This window comes from Barbus barbus (genome assembly GCF_936440315.1).
Source record: "Barbus barbus genome assembly, chromosome: 7".
NCBI lineage: Eukaryota > Metazoa > Chordata > Actinopteri > Cypriniformes > Cyprinidae > Barbus > Barbus barbus.
In genome coordinates this window covers 6,338,724-6,357,993 of record NC_136735.1, presented here as the reverse complement: position 1 = coordinate 6,357,993, position 19,270 = coordinate 6,338,724, and the positions used below count along the sequence as shown (strand labels likewise).

Here is a 19,270-nt window from a genome sequence, read left to right as displayed (position 1 = left end):
TAATGTACTGATAAACATTAGACTTTCATATATTTTAGATTCATTACAACACAACTGAAGTAGTTCAAGCCTTTTATTGTTTTAATATTGATGATTTTGGCATACAGCTCATGAAAACCCAAAATTCCTATCTCAAAAAATTAGCATATCATGAAAAGGTTCTCTAAACGAGCTATTAACCTAATAATCTGAATCAACTAATTAACTCTAAACACCTGCAAAAGATTCCTGAGGCTTTTAAAAACTCCCAGCCTGGTTCATTACTCAAAACCGCAATCATGGGTAAGACTGCCGACCTGACTGCTGTCCAGAAGGCCATCATTGACACCCTCAAGCAAGAGGGTAAGACACAGAAAGAAATTTCTGAACGAATAGGCTGTTCCCAGAGTGCTGTATCAAGGCACCTCAGTGGGAAGTCTGTGGGAAGGAAAAAGTGTGGCAGAAAACGCAGCACAACGAGAAGAGGTGACCGGACCCTGAGGAAGATTGTGGAGAAGGACCGATTCCAGACCTTGGGGGACCTGCGGAAGCAGTGGACTGAGTCTGGAGTAGAAACATCCAGAGCCACCGTGTACAGGCGTGTGCAGGAAATGGGCTACAGGTGCCGCATTCCCCAGGTCAAGCCACTTTTGAACCAGAAACAGCGGCAGAAGCGCCTGACCTGGGCTACAGAGAAGCAGCACTGGACTGTTGCTCAGTGGTCCAAAGTACTTTTTTCGGATGAAAGCTAATTTTGCATGTCATTCGGAAATCAAGGTGCCAGAGTCTGGAGGAAGACTGGGGAGAGGGAAATGCCAAAATGCCTGAAGTCCAGTGTCAAGTACCCACAGTCAGTGATGCTGGTGTTGGTCCACTGTGTTTTATCAAGGGCAGGGTCAATGCAGCTAGCTATCAGGAGATTTTGGAGCACTTCATGCTTCCATCTGCTGAAAAGCTTTATGGAGATGAAGATTTCATTTTTCAGCACGACCTGGCACCTGCTCACAGTGCCAAAACCACTGGTAAATGGTTTACTGACCATGGTATTACTGTGCTCAATTGGCCTGCCAACTCTCCTGACCTGAACCCCATAGAGAATCTGTGGGATATTGTGAAGAGAAAGTTGAGAGACGCAAGACCCAACACTCTGGATGAGCTTAAGGCCGCTATCGAAGCATCCTGGGCCTCCATAACACCTCAGCAGTGCCACAGGCTGATTGCCTCCATGCCACGCCGCATTGAAGCAGTCATTTCTGCAAAAGGATTCCCGACCAAGTATTGAGTGCATAACTGAACATAATTATTTGAAGGTTGCCTTTTTTTTTTGTATTAAAAACACTTTTCTTTTATTGGTCGGATGAAATATGCTAATTTTTTGAGATAGGAATTTTGGGTTTTCATGAGCTATATGCCAAAATCATCAATATTAAAACAATAAAAGGCTTGAACTACTTTAGTTGTGTTGTAATGAATCTAAAATATATGAAAGTCTAATGTTTATCAGTACATTACAGAAAATAATTAACTTTATCACAATATGCAAATTTTTTGAAAAGGACCTGTATATTCAACAGCAAAGGGTGCTGTGAGCTACACTGATTAGATCACGTGCTGCGATTTTAGCCATGAAAACCAACTAGTCTGGATGAGAGCAGAGCGCTATTATCATCATTCAAAAAAATAAAGCTATTCCAGGTAGTAACACACTAAATTATGTACGTTAAAGTAATATTGACTGTGTGTACGGGTCTGATCAGAGTGTGGGATAGTTCTGCAAAACTTCAAAACGTTCTGGAAAGTCCCGCCGTCAAATTATTACCACATAAGTGAAAATGCAAAATTATTTTAATTGTTACATTAATGCAGTGTAATATGTATAATTAGCTGAATTAAAGTCCCCCTATTATGGACTTTTGAAAATGAGCTTCCATGCAGTGTAACACAGCTCTAAGTGAATGAAAACATCCTGCAGTTTTAAATCTGAAAGTGCACCGTGTACAAAGTTATCGTCCCTCAAAAGAAAGAGTCGTTTTCAAAAGGAATTCATGTTGAAGTCAACATGAAATATTAGCATATTGCCCGCCCACTTGGTATCTTCGCATTGGTCTGAATGAAAATGCAAATTCATTCTTTGCCACTAGGTGCCGCTTTTGGAGCGGTAAAAATAGCGGAATAGAAAATAGCAAAAATCCTTCTCAGAATTCTTACTTCATTTCACAAATTGGACTTTTACGGGATATAAATGCAGAATTGCACGATGTCCTCCCAATTCTGAGAAAAAAATGGCAAGATGTTACAATTTTTGAAGAACTAAGAGATATAAACTTGCAGTTTTGAGAAGGAAAGTCAGAATTGTGAGATCTCACAATTTCAAGAAAAAGTAGCAATTACCTTTATTTCATGGAGGAGACAAAAAAACTGAATTGCAAAATGTAAACTGAGAATTCAGTGGAAAAAAAAAGTGTTTGTGAGATGTAAACTCACAATTAAGATAAGTCAGAACTGTGAGATATACACAAAATCTTTTTAAAACGTCTCAATTAGTAAAAAAAATACAGAATTGCAAGATGTAAATGCTGAATTTTTTCTTTGCCATGGCAGACACTATTAAAGTCCTAGATCACATAATTGTTTTGTTTCATATAACTGTTCAGTGGAGTTTTATGGAGGTTTTTGTTTTCCAACAGCAGAACAATTATGTTGTTTAACAACAGCACAGTTCACTGAGTGTGCTGTACTTGTATTCCTCACAGCCTTGTTAACATTCCTGTCAACAATAGCTCAAGGCACTATCCTGACTGTTTGAGACATGAACGAAATTCATAACCCTTATGCCCAGTCATGGAGAAGGAAGGTCAGGACTTCAATGAACTTCAGCAGGAAATTCCTCCTCGCAAAAAGTGGAACAACAGAAGCTGTTACTCCCTCAAACAATTACAAAATGATATCAGGCATCAAGTTTCCTTCAGACATTAGATCAGCAATGGTCTGAAAATCAGCCTTTGAAGAAGACTTTTAGTCTGTGATCCCATTCACCTCAACATCAATGACATTACTTCTGTTAATAAAAAATGCTTTAATGTAACAATACATTGAATATAAAACAATATATAAAACCTACTTTACTATTTTTCACCTTAAAATTCTGTACACTTACAAGAATCATTCACAAAACCCCTTTGTTACAAAAATATATAATTCTACCAGTGACACTTTCCCACTGAGGTGATATAAATATTAATAACAAAAATAAAAGATTAGCATAATTTAAAATAATAGATAAATGAGCTTATTGTACATGCTTTCAGGGTAATAAAGTATGATTTTAGTCACATGTTATAGTAGAGGGTTGACTGCAAAGAGCTTGCTGTTTCTCAAGGAACTCGGTCATCTTCTCCAAGAACTTATTGGAGGGGGCAAGTTCTTGTAGTTCACAAGGATATCGCTCTGAACACCTCTGTGGAAGCAGTCCAAACACAGACTCATTACCAGCTTTAAAAATTCTCAGCCACAAGAACAAGTCATTAATAGTACAAGTTCATTTAATATTCTCCACTCTTTATTATTATACCACTCTAAAAATATTGATCAAATTTAAGACATTTTTCTTTACCATGTTCAGTATATTCAAACAATAATCATCCAATAAATTGTGAAATTTTGCCATACAGCACCACAAAATGTCCAGTGCACATCATACTGTTTTCATATGAAAATATGTGAGAAATCTGAAATTTATAAATATTATATCGCTATAATATTTCACACAAGTGTACTAATAATAAACATGTTTCCATCCTGGGCCATAAAAGTAAAGTTAATACATATGATAAATAAAAATATTTATTTAAATACACATTTCTACATTGGAATTATTAATGTAACCAAATGTTTTAAAAAATGTAAACTTCAGTGTATAAAATATTTAATGCATGGCTCATTTGATCCATGTCAATTCTGAATGATGCACGCACATTGTGGTGTTGCTTTGACTTACATTTTTGTTATATTCTTCCAAGGTTTTCTCTATCATGAGCTTGTGCTTGTTTTCATTCTTTGGGTCTTCGTCATGCAGGAGAACGTTCATCTCCATCAGAAAACAGTCAAAAAACTTAAACGTGCAATTCTGCAGAAAAACATAGAGGTCAATTAGCACTGGATTTGAATGTTTATTGCCATACCAGTAATCCATAATTTGTTGACAATCATTTTTATTTGTTCAAATGACACTCAAGTTTTTTTAAGTGAACTTACGTCGATATCATCAGTGTTTGGTGTATACAAACTCGAATTGGAACGCTGGAGAAAAAGAAAAAATGTTTTGATTTACTATGTAGGCCAAGTGGATTTTGTGACAGCTGGGAAAAGAATGCAGATAATATATATTACAATCTCAGATGTTATACTTGCCTGGAATAAAAGCTTGGTCTCATTGTCTCCGAGTGCGCTCTGGAGGTCTAGCAGTGCCTGCATTACATGACCTTCAGCCACGGGCAGTAGAGCACTTAGACAGCTGAACACACACACACACACACATACACAAAACCAACCGTAATATGGCATGAGTTAATGTAAAATGATTTAGTAATCCTGCACAATCCAATTATAATTTACTCCACATTACACATCCATTTGCAATGCCACAGTTCCGGTGGATTCAACTACTGTGGTGCTAATGCTGTCCAGGGAGCATCACCCAAACCAAAACCCATTACTGTATTCTCACAGGCAAAACCCATTAAGCATTCACTACCCATCTTTTGATCTGTTCTTCGCGAAGCTCTTCAGAACGTGTCCGAAAAACATATTTATACAGAAACATCTGCACAATCATGCAGCACATGGCTCTGTTCCAAAACCTACAGTGACGCCTTGTTCTCTACAGTTACATCAGAACTAAACTGGAACTTTGTATTTAAACACTCTAAACTACTCTTCTGAAGTTTGTGCTCAGCCAGTCCAAGACTGCATTATAATAATAGTTAAAATAGTAATATTGTGAAATATTATTACAATTTAAAGGGACTGTTTTCTATGTGAATGCATTGTAAATTGTAATTTATTCCTGTGATGCAAAGCTGAATTTTCAGCATCATTGCACCAGTCTTCAGTGTCACATGATCCTTCAGAAATCGTGAAATTTGCTGCTCAATAAACATTTCTGATTATTATCAATGCTGGCAACAGTTGTGCTGAAAAAAAGTTTGGGCACAATGTAAGATTGTAGTCCATATAGGATTTATATGTAATATTTTTATTGATACTTTTTGGTAATGAATTAATTTTAAGCAATATTTCTCACACTTGGGATCGTTTTTTTGTCCACTAAGCTCAATGCATAATGCACTATAGCATCACCTTCTTCAAGAAGTACCTTCTCCTCATGCAATTTGGCCAAAAGAAGCAATAAAGTTCAGCCTTTTGGAACAGCCTTTACACTTTGGATTTGGACCAGAGCCAATGCAACTCCAGTGTGTTTGTTTCGCTTGCAGTGGGGAAAAATAGATAAATCAAGATATCAACAAATCAAATAGAGCAAGCGTTATATACGTTATATATATGCGTCCTGCAAACCTAGTTATTTTTACCACCATCCTGTGACTAAAGATCTCAACGTCATTGTGGTATCAGATTTAGGTTTTAACTGTATCTGATCACATTTAAGGTCACGATTCTCCACTCTTTTTGTTGCAAGCAAACTGAAAAGGCTAAACAACTTTGTTCTGAACAGATAATAGTGTTGTTTGCTCTAGGCAGAGATTTATCTTGCAATGGGTTCATATTACCAGCCGTGTTGGCATCCCAAATTAGTGTACAGAAGACAGGCACATTCGCCTACTGCACACTGGGGCAGCAACAGATAAATAGTACTTTATAAATCTCAGATGTGTCAGTTCATCCAGTGCGTAAGACTAATTACACATGGTGACGCTGTCACAAGGGCTGTATCTCAACAATTATAAACTCCAGAACTATAAAGAGTCAAAAGTCCAATTACAGGAATGTAAGAGTGCTAGAGTAAATAAAGTCGACTATATAATGAAGGTAGATATTAACTGATAGCTTTGAGTAGTGTTCTCAGACACTGCAGTTTAGCTGGGGCACGTTTTCCCGTGTTATATGTTGTAATTTTATATAAATGACTCGGTACAACTCGTGCCCAAAACAACAGTTTGCTGTTTTTGCCTTCTATTTTTGCGCTTTCAAGAATTGTTTTGTTTCATACAGCTTATAATAGACTTATTTATAGGCAGATTCCCATTGTAAGAAGAACTTACTCCACATAGTTTTGTCAAAATGGCCTGTTGTTATTGGGAAACATTGTCACAAATGGTGTTATTTTTCCTTTTGTTCTTTCTACAATAATAAGCTGTAAATATGATGTTACAATGTATTATTTTCAAAGATATTTAAAGTATGTTTTAAAGGAAATACTGTTTCAGTCTTTGCCATTTCTAAGTGAAAACGGATTCAAAGTAAATGTTGTTGTTTTTTGTAGGTGAGACGTTAATGTATGTAATGCGTGTCTGATACACAAACTAGCATTTCCTCAGTTTCTCTTCAATTGACAGAGTTCTAGTTACTATTTTATTTCAATTTTTACAAAGATTACTGGAGTATGTTTTACAAGAAAATGTCTTTCTACTTAAGTTCACGTTTAATTCAGTGTTACGTGCTGTTTATTTGTAATCATTTGAGAAATTCACTACCAATTTCTGAATGAAACTTGTTTAAAATGAAATCCTACGCCGGTTTTTTTTTTTTTTTTTTCAAATGGATTTTATTAAGGGTTAAAGGGATGGTTCTAAAAACAGTTCTAGGGTGAATTTGCTTACTTTGGTGTATTATTAAAATGGTCTAATTGCCATGAATTAAAGGGATCGTTCACCTTCAGTTGGTCCCCATTGACTTGCATTTTTTTCCCCTATACTATGGAAGTCAATGGGAACCAACTGAAGGTGAATGATCCCTATAATTCATGGCAATTAGGCCATCTTAATAGCATGCCAAAGTAAATAAATTCACCCTCAAACTGTTTTTAGCAACCCAGTAACTGCAGTTGTGCCAGATTTACACAGCAATCAGCAAAGAAAATATGCAGTCTAATTTCTTAGATATACCTCAGAATTAAGATAGAATTCCAAACCTCTGAGTTCAAAGGGCATTCCATGTGATTCTCAAAGCACCAAGGGTTACAAGCACATCTTCCAGTTCTCTGTAAAAGATCACATACTCCTTTAATACTTACAAAGGACAAAAATACTGCAAAAATTCCACATATACAGAAGTGATTCTTTCATTTGTTAGAAAGAATATGCAGTTCCAGGAAGCAAAGTGCAGTCAGTGGAAACGAAAACAAAAGTTTAGCTGCAGTGTCAAATGCACAGTTAAGGGACCAAGCACAGTAGGGCAAAAGAAAAAGCTGAAAAGAACAAAATGAGTAATCAAAGACATGTATAGATGATTTAAGGTTGAAAAACATAATCTGATTTAATTCCCAATGACTTGTGACCAATAGGTGACACTGTGACCTAATTGATGTGGTGTATTCAGTGTGGCGCGCACAAAGTTTGGTGTCAATATGCCCAAGCTTTGCAGAGATGCAGCCTCAGAATCATTTTGGCAACATGCCATCAAATTTGTTATTTGTATATAAACATGAAATCCATACATTTTTGCCAGCATAGTCTGAATATGCTCTGATTTGATTTTCGTGAGAATTGGACCAGACCTCTAGGAGGAGTCTGAAAAAGTATGGGGGAAACGGTTGACTATGACATAATTGGAAATTTGGAATCGATATTCTCAGCATGACCCAAGGAATAGACAAAGACCAGTCTCATGACAGAATGTCACACTGAATCTAAAGAGACCAGTCTTGGGATTAGTTTTTTTTTTTGGCCAAACTTTCAGAAGATATAATTTTTCATATCTCCTGACCACTAGGTGGCACTGTATCAAAACTGTGCAGGTAGTCTACGTTCATGGTTGTTATAACACATACCAAGCTTGGTCTGAATATGCTAAACGTTGCTGAGATGCTGCCTCACATCCAATGTGGCAATCTTTCCGTCAAATTCGTTCATGTTACGCAAGAACGGTTTGATTAATCAACTTGAATTCCATAACTTTTTTTCAACATAGTCTGAAGATGATTTCGATTTTTGTGAGCATGAGGAGGAGTGTGCCAAGTTTTGTTGGATTTTGCTTCTAAACCTTGTTTCAGAAGTTATTAGTATAAACATGAGTGCAAATTTGGGCTGCTATAGACTCAATAGCCATTGAGCTACAGTTCAGATATCAACTATTATTCACTTTCAGTACTTTCATTAGCACTAGTACTTACTTTTTAGTTACTTTAATTCAAATGATTTTTGCTGTTTTCCTAGTTCTAGGAATAGACACTAATGTCTACAATATGTAGAATTTTAAAAGTTAGTAAAAGTAGGCTAACTAAACGGACAAATCATTACATGGGCATGAATGAAACCGCAACTTGAATTGTTACCAGGAGCTTAAAAACTGGGATAATTACTAGTTTCGAACACCTAAGTACTACTACCAAATAAATAACACAGGATTAAACCAAATTGGAATAGCCATAATAATTAACAATGGACACTGGTTAAAGGAATATGCTAAGGTATTAACATGGCTTAACAGATGAACAGAAATAAATAGTGAGTAACATTTCAAGATCATCAAGCTGAATTGAAATCGTGCCATTTTGAAATTGATAGCAACTGACGCAACAAAGGATTATGTACATGCATAAAGTATTTGCAATTATTTATTTATCATTGTATATATACCTTTAATACTGCTTGACGCTTTAGTGTACAATGTGCCCACTAGTCTACTACCAATATTTGTAAAGCAGATTCCTATACAGCAAAAACCTATATATTTAAATTAAATTAAATGGCCAAAATATAAGGTAGGAGAGGATGACCCTCATATTTAACGTATTTAGATATAAGTTTAGCATGTGCAGGATGGTGCACATATATTCTCATATTCTATGACTTATATACAGCCATATGAATATTTACTTGCCTACATTTTAATCAAAGGTATGATATAAGACTATGAAAGCAAATTTAATGGTTTCACTCAATCAACCTATAGGTGAAGATGTCTGTAATGTGTCTAATTTAAATAAATATTAAATAATAACCCCATTAATTACAATAAGTATTAAATTTAAACACAATCACACTAGTAAAAAAACATGCGACTCACAAATGGCCCAGAAGTTGGCATCTCAGCCCAAGGGTCCAGTTTATATATATATATATATATTTCTTCAGAATAAATATTCTAATTTCACTTCACAAATCAATCAACATTAAAACTGTTTCAACTAACTCCATCTCACAATTGTTGATATTCAGATGAAATAACGAAATTAAAAATAGCATATGCATGCATCAAAAGTGCTGAGATGAATTTTTGGGCCATTTACGGTCATCATAGAAGGGTCGGGGGGGGGGGGGGTTAACTCTTACCAGACGTTTAAATTGAATGCTTTTTAACAACCATGCTTTTCAACATGGTTCAGTATATTAATTACAGATAAATATATTGGCATGTCAGTATATTAATTACAGATAAATATATTGGCATGTCAGTATATTAATTACAGATAAATATATTGGCATGTCATTCACATGCGTCGTGCATGAGCGCCACTATCAACCTGTACTGATCAGTACCATATTACAAGTTTAGAAGCCATTGTTCAGTGACAACAGAGTGAGTGTTTGTTTCCTACCATTGAGTTTAGCTTGGTTGGCTTATTCCACAATCCTGCGATGAGGGCGAGGAAGAAGGACATTAAAATCATCGAAAGCGAGATTGTTGGTAGGCCAACCACGACAGCTGCGTGAAGTTCACGTTCTCGTTATATAAAAGTCCTTGAAGTATATCATGGTGGTATTATATGTGGAATTCTGTTGACGGCTCCAGCTGTATATTAATCCATGAGCGCGCACTGCAGGCTTCTCCCTCTCGTCCTCCGTGCGCGCACCGAGTAACCCTGCTAGTGAAAGCACACACACACTGACAGACACAAACACACACCGCCCATGGAACGCTTTCACTTTGCCATGCGTCTCTTGCAAGCGCAGCGCCAGTGCTCTTCCTTCTGTGCAACTCAGCAACATGTTTGTTCGGGGTGTTAAACACACAGTAATCTCGGATCCACGAAGAGGAGCGCTCATGGAAACAGGGACAGAGATTTGTCCACTGACATGACAAGACCTCAAGATAAGGTTATTTAAGGACTTCTAATGAACTCCTCCAGGTAAACTGAAAAATATGCACACAAAAAAACCGAAGAAATATTATTGAAATGATGCGCACTGACATTAGAGGTAATCAGTATTGAAAGTGAAGTTGGGAAATAGTTTAAGAGCGGGTCGCCCCCTCGTGGCCTCGGCCATGTTGAAGTCACGTGACCAGCTGCGTTACTACTAATTAAAATAAAATGTACTTTATTTAGCGCGTTAAGTCAATGCTGAAGCCGCTTTACAAAACCTAAACATAAAATTATCAAATAATGTATACAATATACGCTGGCTGTGACCGAATACGGTCTACCCTGATGAAAGAAACACCATGCTGGTTAGATTTTTGAACATTTCACATTTTGAAGCATGGATGCTGGTCCTGAGCAGGAGCGAGTTGATGTGTATAATAAAGAAACTAACAGTTGAAGCTGCAACAGTTAACTAACTTAATACTGACACTTTTTGGCCCTGTTTGGTAACTAGTTATGATATAGCTGGAGCCTATTTTCAAAAAAAGTGGAGTGTTGCTTTAAGTGATTACACAACATTAGGTGTCCTAAGATCTGAGAAGCTGGTCTGCATTATTGTTATCTGAAATCCCATTAAATAAATACACAAAACAATTGACATTTTTAAATATTTCTTCAGATATATTTGAAATTCAAAAAGGTGACAGACATTTATGCACACATTCATATCAACGCAATGCAGGTAAACCTTAGGTTGTAGGCCAAATATCTGACAAGCTTTTAGATGACACCTATATCTGAATTTCTGAATCCCATCTACAAATTGCGTTTTTATTGGGTCTTTCCACTTGCTCCCAAACTCAGATTTGAGAGAGAGTCCTCCACCTCTGGTTCGTCTTCCTCCTCCTCCTCCTCCTCCTCATCATCATCATCATCATCATCCTCCTCATCATAATCATCGTCCAAGTCGTCATCCTCCTCGTCTTTGTAGCCCCCTCCAGATTCCAGATTTTTCCAATAGGAGCTGTATCCAGATGCACCATAATCATCTTCATCAGCGCCACTCTGCCGACCAAATTTGTGTGTTCGGGCTGCAAGAACATCGAACAAAATCATCCAGTGAGTACCAGACATCTAACTGCTACTCAAACTACTTAAACTTAAAATTAAAGTTTGTTTACATAAATCTATTTAGTTTGTAATTTTAGTACTTTAATTTAATCTAAATGAAAATGGGAAATGTTAATTGTGCAGCCCTGGCTGCACTACACTGAATAAAATGTCTCAATTTAGATGTCACAAAATTCAGATTAGACAAGACAGTAATAGTAGATAGCAGAGGGAACTCACTGGACATGCTGAGATCTTTGGTCTCCTGAGTTTCATGTCCACACTTTGGGCACGGAGGAGCCTTGCCTTTCTCCTGCTTGAACACTTTGCTTCGAGCATGATCGTCACAGAAACATGCCTGCAAAACAGCAGTTCGCTCACAGTTGGTCCAAACAATAAACAAACACAAACAAATCAGACTGATGAAAATTCTAACCTTGCATCGGAGACAAGAATGCTGACCGAGACGATTACAAGATAAACCTGAAATCGGGGCAAAAGTCAATAAAGTTGAAACATTATTGTAAAGAATATTCAGAGAAACACTGGGAATGAGACAGACGTACATTTAAAAGTCTCTGCTTCCAGGATCTGACAGCTCGCCTGGTGTTCGAACTGATCATCCTCACACAGGAAGTTGTGGCAAAAAGAGCAGCGGAAAATGCGACCACCTGTACATTATACAACAAACAGGATTTGATTGGTTTCTCCAACCGTATTAAAGCAGAGCACAGCTGATTAACAGTAAGGTAACTAGTGCTGGGGAAAGTTGCTTTTAAAAGTAATGCATTACATTACTTTTGTGTTACTTTTTGTCATCTGGGCAGGACTTGCTTATTTGTTTTTAAATAGCAAAAATCCCAAAAGTTCTATTTTTGGCAACTTTAAAGGCCCTTTCACACCAAAAATGAAACGAATAAGCCTCAGGCTGAAGGAAGTACCACCTCTGGCACCTCACTCACAAGTTTTCAGTGAATAACAGAGTCACTTATTCAAAAAAGTAATTCAGATATTTTGCTGTAAATTTAAAAGTAATGCATTACTAGTTACTGGTTACATCACTCGTGTTACTTGTAACTGGTGGTAACTGTTTGTGCCATAGTAGACGTGAACGCTTGCTCTTTACCATGTTCCCAAACGCTGCGGTCACACTCAATGCAGTCTGCGTCAGAAAGTGGGCAAGAGCAGGCATGGGTGCCCAAGCACTTCCTTCCATGGCAAACCCAGGCCTCACAGAAGTCACATACGGCCCCCTGCAGGATACAAGCACTACTGCTTTGTAGCATTTTGACCAATCAGAAACACAATTTTGCAGTTGATTTAACAAATGAATTAGTTATTAGATTAACAAATGGACACAGACCCCCCACCCAATACACATACTGGTGCTGGTGTGTCTTTCAATGACTCCAGGCCCCTGGTTTCATGGCAGCCCATCTGATAACACTTGTTTTAACACCAAACGAGTCCTATTGTGTTTAAATCATGGGTTGCATTTCTGGTTAAGGGAACTTCCACTCAAAATGACTGAAACATATCATTTCAAATAATAAGGTTGTGCTACAAATAATCCCTAATCAGTCTATCATGCATCATGCTCTATTTTTATCTGTCAGGAAAACGATGCTTGGAATTTTATTGCCATCATCTATAATATCTGTGACAAATCTCTTTTCTGTCCACTAGCTGTGTCCTGTTTCCTTGTATTTTGCCATATTAATACAAAAAAAGTCCCTAAATCCTCACTCAGATCTCTTTCACATAGCAGTTTAAAATGTAGTTTTCTTCCTTTTTTCACCTCCAATCCTTATTAGCTGCGTTTACTGGAATATTGATCATATTTAGTATTATACATTTACATAATAATATAAAGCTGGGAAATACAACATTGATATCCATAAATATTACAGTTAATAACCGAGCATTTTTAATCAACACAACATACACGTTACTACATATTACATTTACATTTATGCATTTAGCAGACGCTTTTATCCAAAGCGACTTACATTGCATTCAAGTTACAGTTTTTACCTTTTTTTAATCAGCTCTTATTTAAACAGTCATATTTTACATATTTAAACAGTCATATTTAACACATCCATAATATTGCTACCGAAAGATTCATTTGAGCTTTTAGGGTCGTTCATGGTCTGCTGATAGTAATTTGTTAACGCTTAAGCTTACTTTTGTTGTTCGATGGGTGAGGAGTGATGGAATAAGAGTTTTTGGCTTTAAACACATTTATTAGCAGTCACTGACAGTTTAATGGAAGATACTCCCATAATTTCTGCTAAACATCATGGGGTGTAGGAAAAAGGTGAACTCTTAGCAACATACAGTCAGACCATAATGTGTGTTGACAAAGACTAAAGAAGATTTAAAATCACTGAAGAAGCTGAATATAAATCACATTAGAATATTCCTTGGATTGGAATTTGGAACTTTTTGTGCATAAACCTAGAGAAAGCTATCCATTAGCATTCCGAGCTTCTCAAAGACAGTTGTGTTTGGCTTCCTGGTAATGGGTATAAAATGTTTGAGGACATTTATGGAGATGTTTGTGCTTACCACCATGCCCATTCCAGTGCTGTGAACACCAGGATGTTTTATGACACAGTCTGAAGCCTTCATACATTTCGTTTTGCCTTTGAATAAAGACAAATAACAGAATAAATACATCAAATGGAAGACTAAAACTGCTTAATATTCTAGAAATGTACTACTTATCTTTCTGTAGACCACCAATCATGATTTATCTCTCTGGCACATTTCCCAGACAAGTTCACCTCCCTTTGCTTACTTCGGGGGACCATATTATATACTCTTTTTTTTATATAGCTATAATGTCAGTCCATTTTATGTGCTGTGCTTTGAAGAAACGGCCCTTTGCATGCAAAACGAGCAGCAGCGCTCTGTTCCTGAGCTGCAGATTTGATTCAGGCATGTGATCAGCTAGAGACAAAAAGGAAGGAAAATCTGACCACACCCACAAGCCACGCCCCCAGCACTTATTATTAAAAATATTTATCTTTTAATGTGCTAAAATGTATCTTATAGTGTAATAATACATGCTATTGTCCTGTAAAAAAAATCCCATCATGATAACAATATAATATTTTATAATAAAGTACTATAATATACTAAAGTATATAGAATTGTTATTATTAAAGTACATGCCAAAAGTTTGGAAACATTACAATTATTAATGATTTTGAAATAAATATCTTCTGCTCATCAAGGCTGAATTTATTTGATTAAAATAAAGTTTAAAAAAAAACAGCAATATTACAAATTTAAAAAGGTTTTAAATTTTAAAATAAAATGCATCAAATGTAATGTTATTCCTGTGATGCAAAGCAGAATTTTCTTCATCATTACTCCAGTTTTCAGTATCTTTTAGAAATCATTACAATTTATTTGACTCGAGAAATATTTCTGATTATTATCAATGTTGAAAACTTTTTTTGCTTCATATTTTGTGTGAAAATTGTGATGCACTTTATTTTTCAGGATATTTTTGATAAATATAAAGTTCAATGAAGAGCATTTATTTGCATTCATCAAATATATTAATTAAATGTGTTTATGTATTTATTAAAACAGAAATCCTTTTAAATGTCTTCACTCACTTTTTGATGAATAAAATTATTACTTTTAAATCTTACACAAATGTTTGAGTGGTATCACCGTTTCCACAAAAATATTAAGCAGCAAAACTGTGTTTAACATTGATAATAATGAGAAATGTTTCTTGAGCAGCAAATCAGCATATTAGAATGATCTCTGAAGGATTATGTGACACTGAAACAAACGGTAGTTTCCATTACCCTTCAAATTGCACAAATTAAAATTGCGAATTGAAAATACGTCTAATGCAATCGTGTCAATTTCGCAAAAACTCCCATATATCTAAAAAATATTTTTTACGCTCGCATGAGGTGGTTTTTCGGGCAATTCGAAAAAGGAATATTTCACAAAACTGCAATGGAAACGTTTTTTTCGCATTTACAGGTCACATGGCGTGTGTAAAAAGTCATATGATCACTCTTCAATGTACTATAACCTCCAAGAAACACTTCATACGTTGCCTCTCTCGAGTATAAGGGGCTTTCCCTGCCATTAATACTTAGACAATTTACACTGCGCACGTCTGCGTTTGTATGTGTTTATACCAGCCGTGCCACGCATGTTTCTGAAGCGGCTCTCCTCGCGGCTCTCTAAAGATACACGCATACGCCTCCTTTGAATAAATATAGCCAAAATGTGTCAAAATCCCACCAAAATCTGTTACCATGACTTGTCGTGAGAGGCAAAATGTTACGTTTTAGTCGCATAAAATTGGTTAATGGAAACGCCGTCATTTCGCAATACTATCAACATTTATAAAATATCGCCAAACTTCTGCGCAAATCTGTAATGGAAACACGCCTTGTGATTGGTTGTTTGACATGTTGGTCAAACGGGCTCATGGCCGGGCCTTGGCCAATGAAAGCTGCCATCTATTCCAGACCTTCAGCCATCAGTCTGAAGTAGGGCTGTCGCGATTCGTTGATTTTAGTCGACTAGTCGATTTTTTTAAATCGTCGACTTCATTTTGCTCGCGTCGACTAACCGGCAAAATACCAGAAGTGGCGCATTTCACGGACGAGAATCCACAAAACACATTTTTAGACTATTTTCCAAGGCTGCATGACATGACCCATTTAAAAATCAGAATTAAGCATAATTGTGAATTCACAAACGCTATGATTTAATTACTTATATGCGATGCAGTTCACACGGTATATGCTCTTTAATTATTTCAATACAAGCTCAAACCCTCACTCTGATTTTACACGTTTTGATGTCCACATATTCATGTAATTACAGCGGCTGTAGCCTTTCTGTCCTAAAGAAATGGACAAATATTAAAGATTAAGTGTACGTTTGAATGAAATGGTGCTTGGTCAATATTAACAGTAATGTGTAAACACAGTCATCAGGCCGTCGGCGTCCCTGCAGGCCTTTGTTGTAATGAGTAATCTACATTAGCTCTTATAATACATTATGTATTATGTAACAGTTTTGTTCAATAAAACCATATGATTTTTTGCTTTTGATACTTTATTTGAACTAATTATTATTGCATCATTGCTATTATATATGTACTTTAAGTCATTTTAAAAGCTATTGTTCACTTAAATCCATTTTTATTACCACAAATTATAATAATAATAATAATAATTATAATTATTGGGGGTGGTGATGGCGCAGTGGATAAGACACATGCCTTTGGTGTGAGAGACCCGGGTTCGAATCCACTGTGAGACACCAATGTGTCCCTGAGCAAGACACTTAACCCCTAGTTGCTCCAGAGGCGTGCGACCTCTGACATATATAGCAATTGTAAGTCGCTTTGGATAAAAGCGTCAGCTAAATGAATAAATGTAAATAATTATAGGTCCCTATGAAATCCGTTTTATTTCCAAATTCAGTTTTTTAAATTTTATTAATCAAAAAGCCTGTCTAATTAATTGATTTTTACAGTTTTATCTTTACCAAATTCTGTTTTCCATTATTTTCTGGATTCCATTTTAATTGTTCCATTAAATTTTAATAATAAAAAGCATCTCCAATTAATTGATTTTATATTTAAAAAAAGTTTTTTTTCAGAAACACTGCACATTTACATTTTTCACCTAAATAAATTCTGGTAAATAATATTTCTGGTAAATACTCCTTTAAAAAAAAAAGTGTTTTTTGATGATAATTGTATTATTATTAGACTAGAGCGTGTGGATATGTTGTCATTCTCACACTATAATACTGAACTGATTTCAGTGATTTGGACTGAGATGGACACTTGCTTCTTGCACTCTATGTCGCACTTCACTTTTGCTTTAAAAAAGGATTTCATTTGGTTTAATAAAATATTTTTTAAGTAAAATTGTTGACTTTTTTTGCGGGAAATTAATCGGTTAGATTAATCGAAAAATTAATCGATAGATTAATCGAAATAAAAATAGTCGTTAGTGGCAGCCCTAGTCTGAAGGTCTGGCTATGCGACACTAAGTGAATCGAAACTAAAAACAGTACTGTAACAGCAGACATCTAATATCAAACTGAGCAAGGTGCAAGTTATTTCCCAGAAAAAACTGACTCTAACTGGGAAAAATGATGAGGGTCAGTTATTATGAGCGTGGAGGACGGGTTGGGGTTCAAAAGGAGAAAGTTCATCTCACCGCACTGTGCACACATGGGAAGTTTCTGCACTGAAGCGCAGAAATAGCAGAACGCCCTGTTCTTTTGTCGCCTGTCAACAGAAAATGCTTCTATGAAATATTTTGAAAAGGTACAAGGTAATATCACAATTCTGAGTGCAAAATCATAAGTATAATTACCTTTGACACTTATCACATTCCTAAAAAAAAAAAGAAAAAGGTTAGGTTTGTGCATTAATGTACTAATTAGAAAATGCCTAAATATTCCTATAGGTTACATCCAAATTTTGATAGAAATTTAAAAAGCATGTCTGGGTCATCTTGCAAAAGGACAAAATAAATATATATGTGACCCTGGAGCACAAAACCAGTCTTAAGTCGCTGGGGTATATTTGTAGTAATAGGCAAAAATACATTGTATGGGTCAAAATTATCCATTTTTCTTTTACGCCAAACATCATCAGGATATTAAGTAAAGATCCTGTTCCATGAATATATTTAGTAAATTTCCTACTGTAAATATATCAAAACTTAATTTTTGATTAGTAATATGCATTGCTAAGAATTTATATTGAACAACTTTAAAAGCGATTTTCTCAATATTTCGATTTTTTTTTTTTTTTTGCCCCCTCAGATTCCAGATTTTCAAATAGTTGATGCTTTCAGATGATGTATAAATCTCAATTTCGAAAAACTGAAGTATAGGATATATATATATATATTATTATTATTTATTATGTATATATAAAAACACACACATTCAGAATGTATTTTGAAAATATTTACATAATACATTTATATACTTATATTATTATATTCTATATAAATATATTTAATATATAAACATATAATTTTTCTTAAATATATACATGCATGTGTTTGTATTTATATATACAGTGCACACTCATATATTATATAAACAATTTTTTTATTTTGGATGCGATTAATCACGATTAATCGTTTGACAGCACTAAACGCATATATATGAAGAGTTCAGATGCAAAAGCCTCTAAGTGCCATTTGAAATTTTCTTCTAAAATTAGCTCTTATCTGGCTCCATTAACTTAGGAGCCTAATTTCAGAAGACATTTTGTAATGACACTTAGGTTTTTATTTTCAGTTTTAAAAGGAGAATAAGTACTGAACTAATTTGAAAGCCTTGAAAAAAAATATTTAAATTATTCTTCAAAAAAACAAAAAATCCTTCATTTGTCAATGCAGTATGAACGCTTTAGATTACTCTTACCATGGATGAATTGCATGGGTGTTTGGCCACATCCACAGTCTCTCTATTGGCTCGACTCTGTTTCTCTCGCTCCTTTCGGCTCTCAGCCTTCTTACGAGCGCCAGTCTTTTTCTTAGGCATCTTCCACCTCCAATATCACAGAGACGGAACACAAATCTGTGACACATGTAATCGATTCACTATAAACACATTGCGATTCCTGTTGACTCCAATAGGGTCTACCTGCTGATTCCCACTCATGACTTTAATAAACATCTCAACTTAACAGTTACTTTTACGAAAACGCCTGGTTTTAGTCACAGCTCAATAACATATAATCGACCACGTTTGTCACAGGAAACATACCCAGATTAAAGGCTCAATCGCGTAGAAAACAGGCAGCTGATCACAGCTGATCCCGGTGCGTGTGTAACGCTAAATCGCTCCGGAAGGAAACTTAACTGAAGCTGTTTTCAGTTCCGTGAACATTTA

At 35.7% G+C, this 19,270-nt stretch overlaps 2 protein-coding genes across 9 annotated transcripts; both read right to left on the bottom strand.

Moving 5' to 3' along the window:
* Positions 1-3,037: 3,037 nt before the first annotated feature.
* Positions 3,038-10,408, bottom strand: il15 (interleukin 15). Its single transcript, XM_079421253.1, has 6 exons — positions 9,755-10,408; positions 7,101-7,195; positions 4,390-4,492; positions 4,234-4,278; positions 3,977-4,105; positions 3,038-3,436 (listed from the first exon to the last, which is right to left on the bottom strand). The coding sequence occupies exons 1-6, from the start codon at positions 9,824-9,826 to the stop codon at positions 3,305-3,307; spliced, it is 576 nt and encodes a 191-aa protein (XP_079277379.1). The 5' UTR covers positions 9,827-10,408; the 3' UTR covers positions 3,038-3,304.
* Positions 10,409-10,896: 488 nt separating this feature from the next.
* On the bottom strand, positions 10,897-19,220 carry znf330 (zinc finger protein 330). 8 transcript variants are annotated; one of them, XM_079421244.1, is made up of 10 exons: positions 19,145-19,219; positions 18,800-18,955; positions 17,734-17,753; positions 17,575-17,645; positions 13,922-13,998; positions 12,477-12,603; positions 11,917-12,021; positions 11,787-11,833; positions 11,591-11,708; positions 10,897-11,331 (listed from the first exon to the last, which is right to left on the bottom strand). In XM_079421244.1, exons 2-10 carry the CDS (start codon positions 18,917-18,919, stop codon positions 11,072-11,074), a joined length of 945 nt encoding a protein of 314 aa, XP_079277370.1. In that variant the 5' UTR covers positions 18,920-18,955; positions 19,145-19,219; the 3' UTR covers positions 10,897-11,071. The 8 variants fall into 8 exon arrangements, with proteins under 8 accessions (XP_079277370.1, XP_079277372.1, XP_079277373.1 ...); XM_079421246.1 differs by having other exon boundaries at positions 18,800-18,926; positions 19,145-19,206; XM_079421247.1 differs by lacking the exon at positions 19,145-19,219 and adding an exon at positions 19,022-19,041 and having other exon boundaries at positions 18,800-18,926.
* Positions 19,221-19,270: the final 50 nt, after the last annotated feature.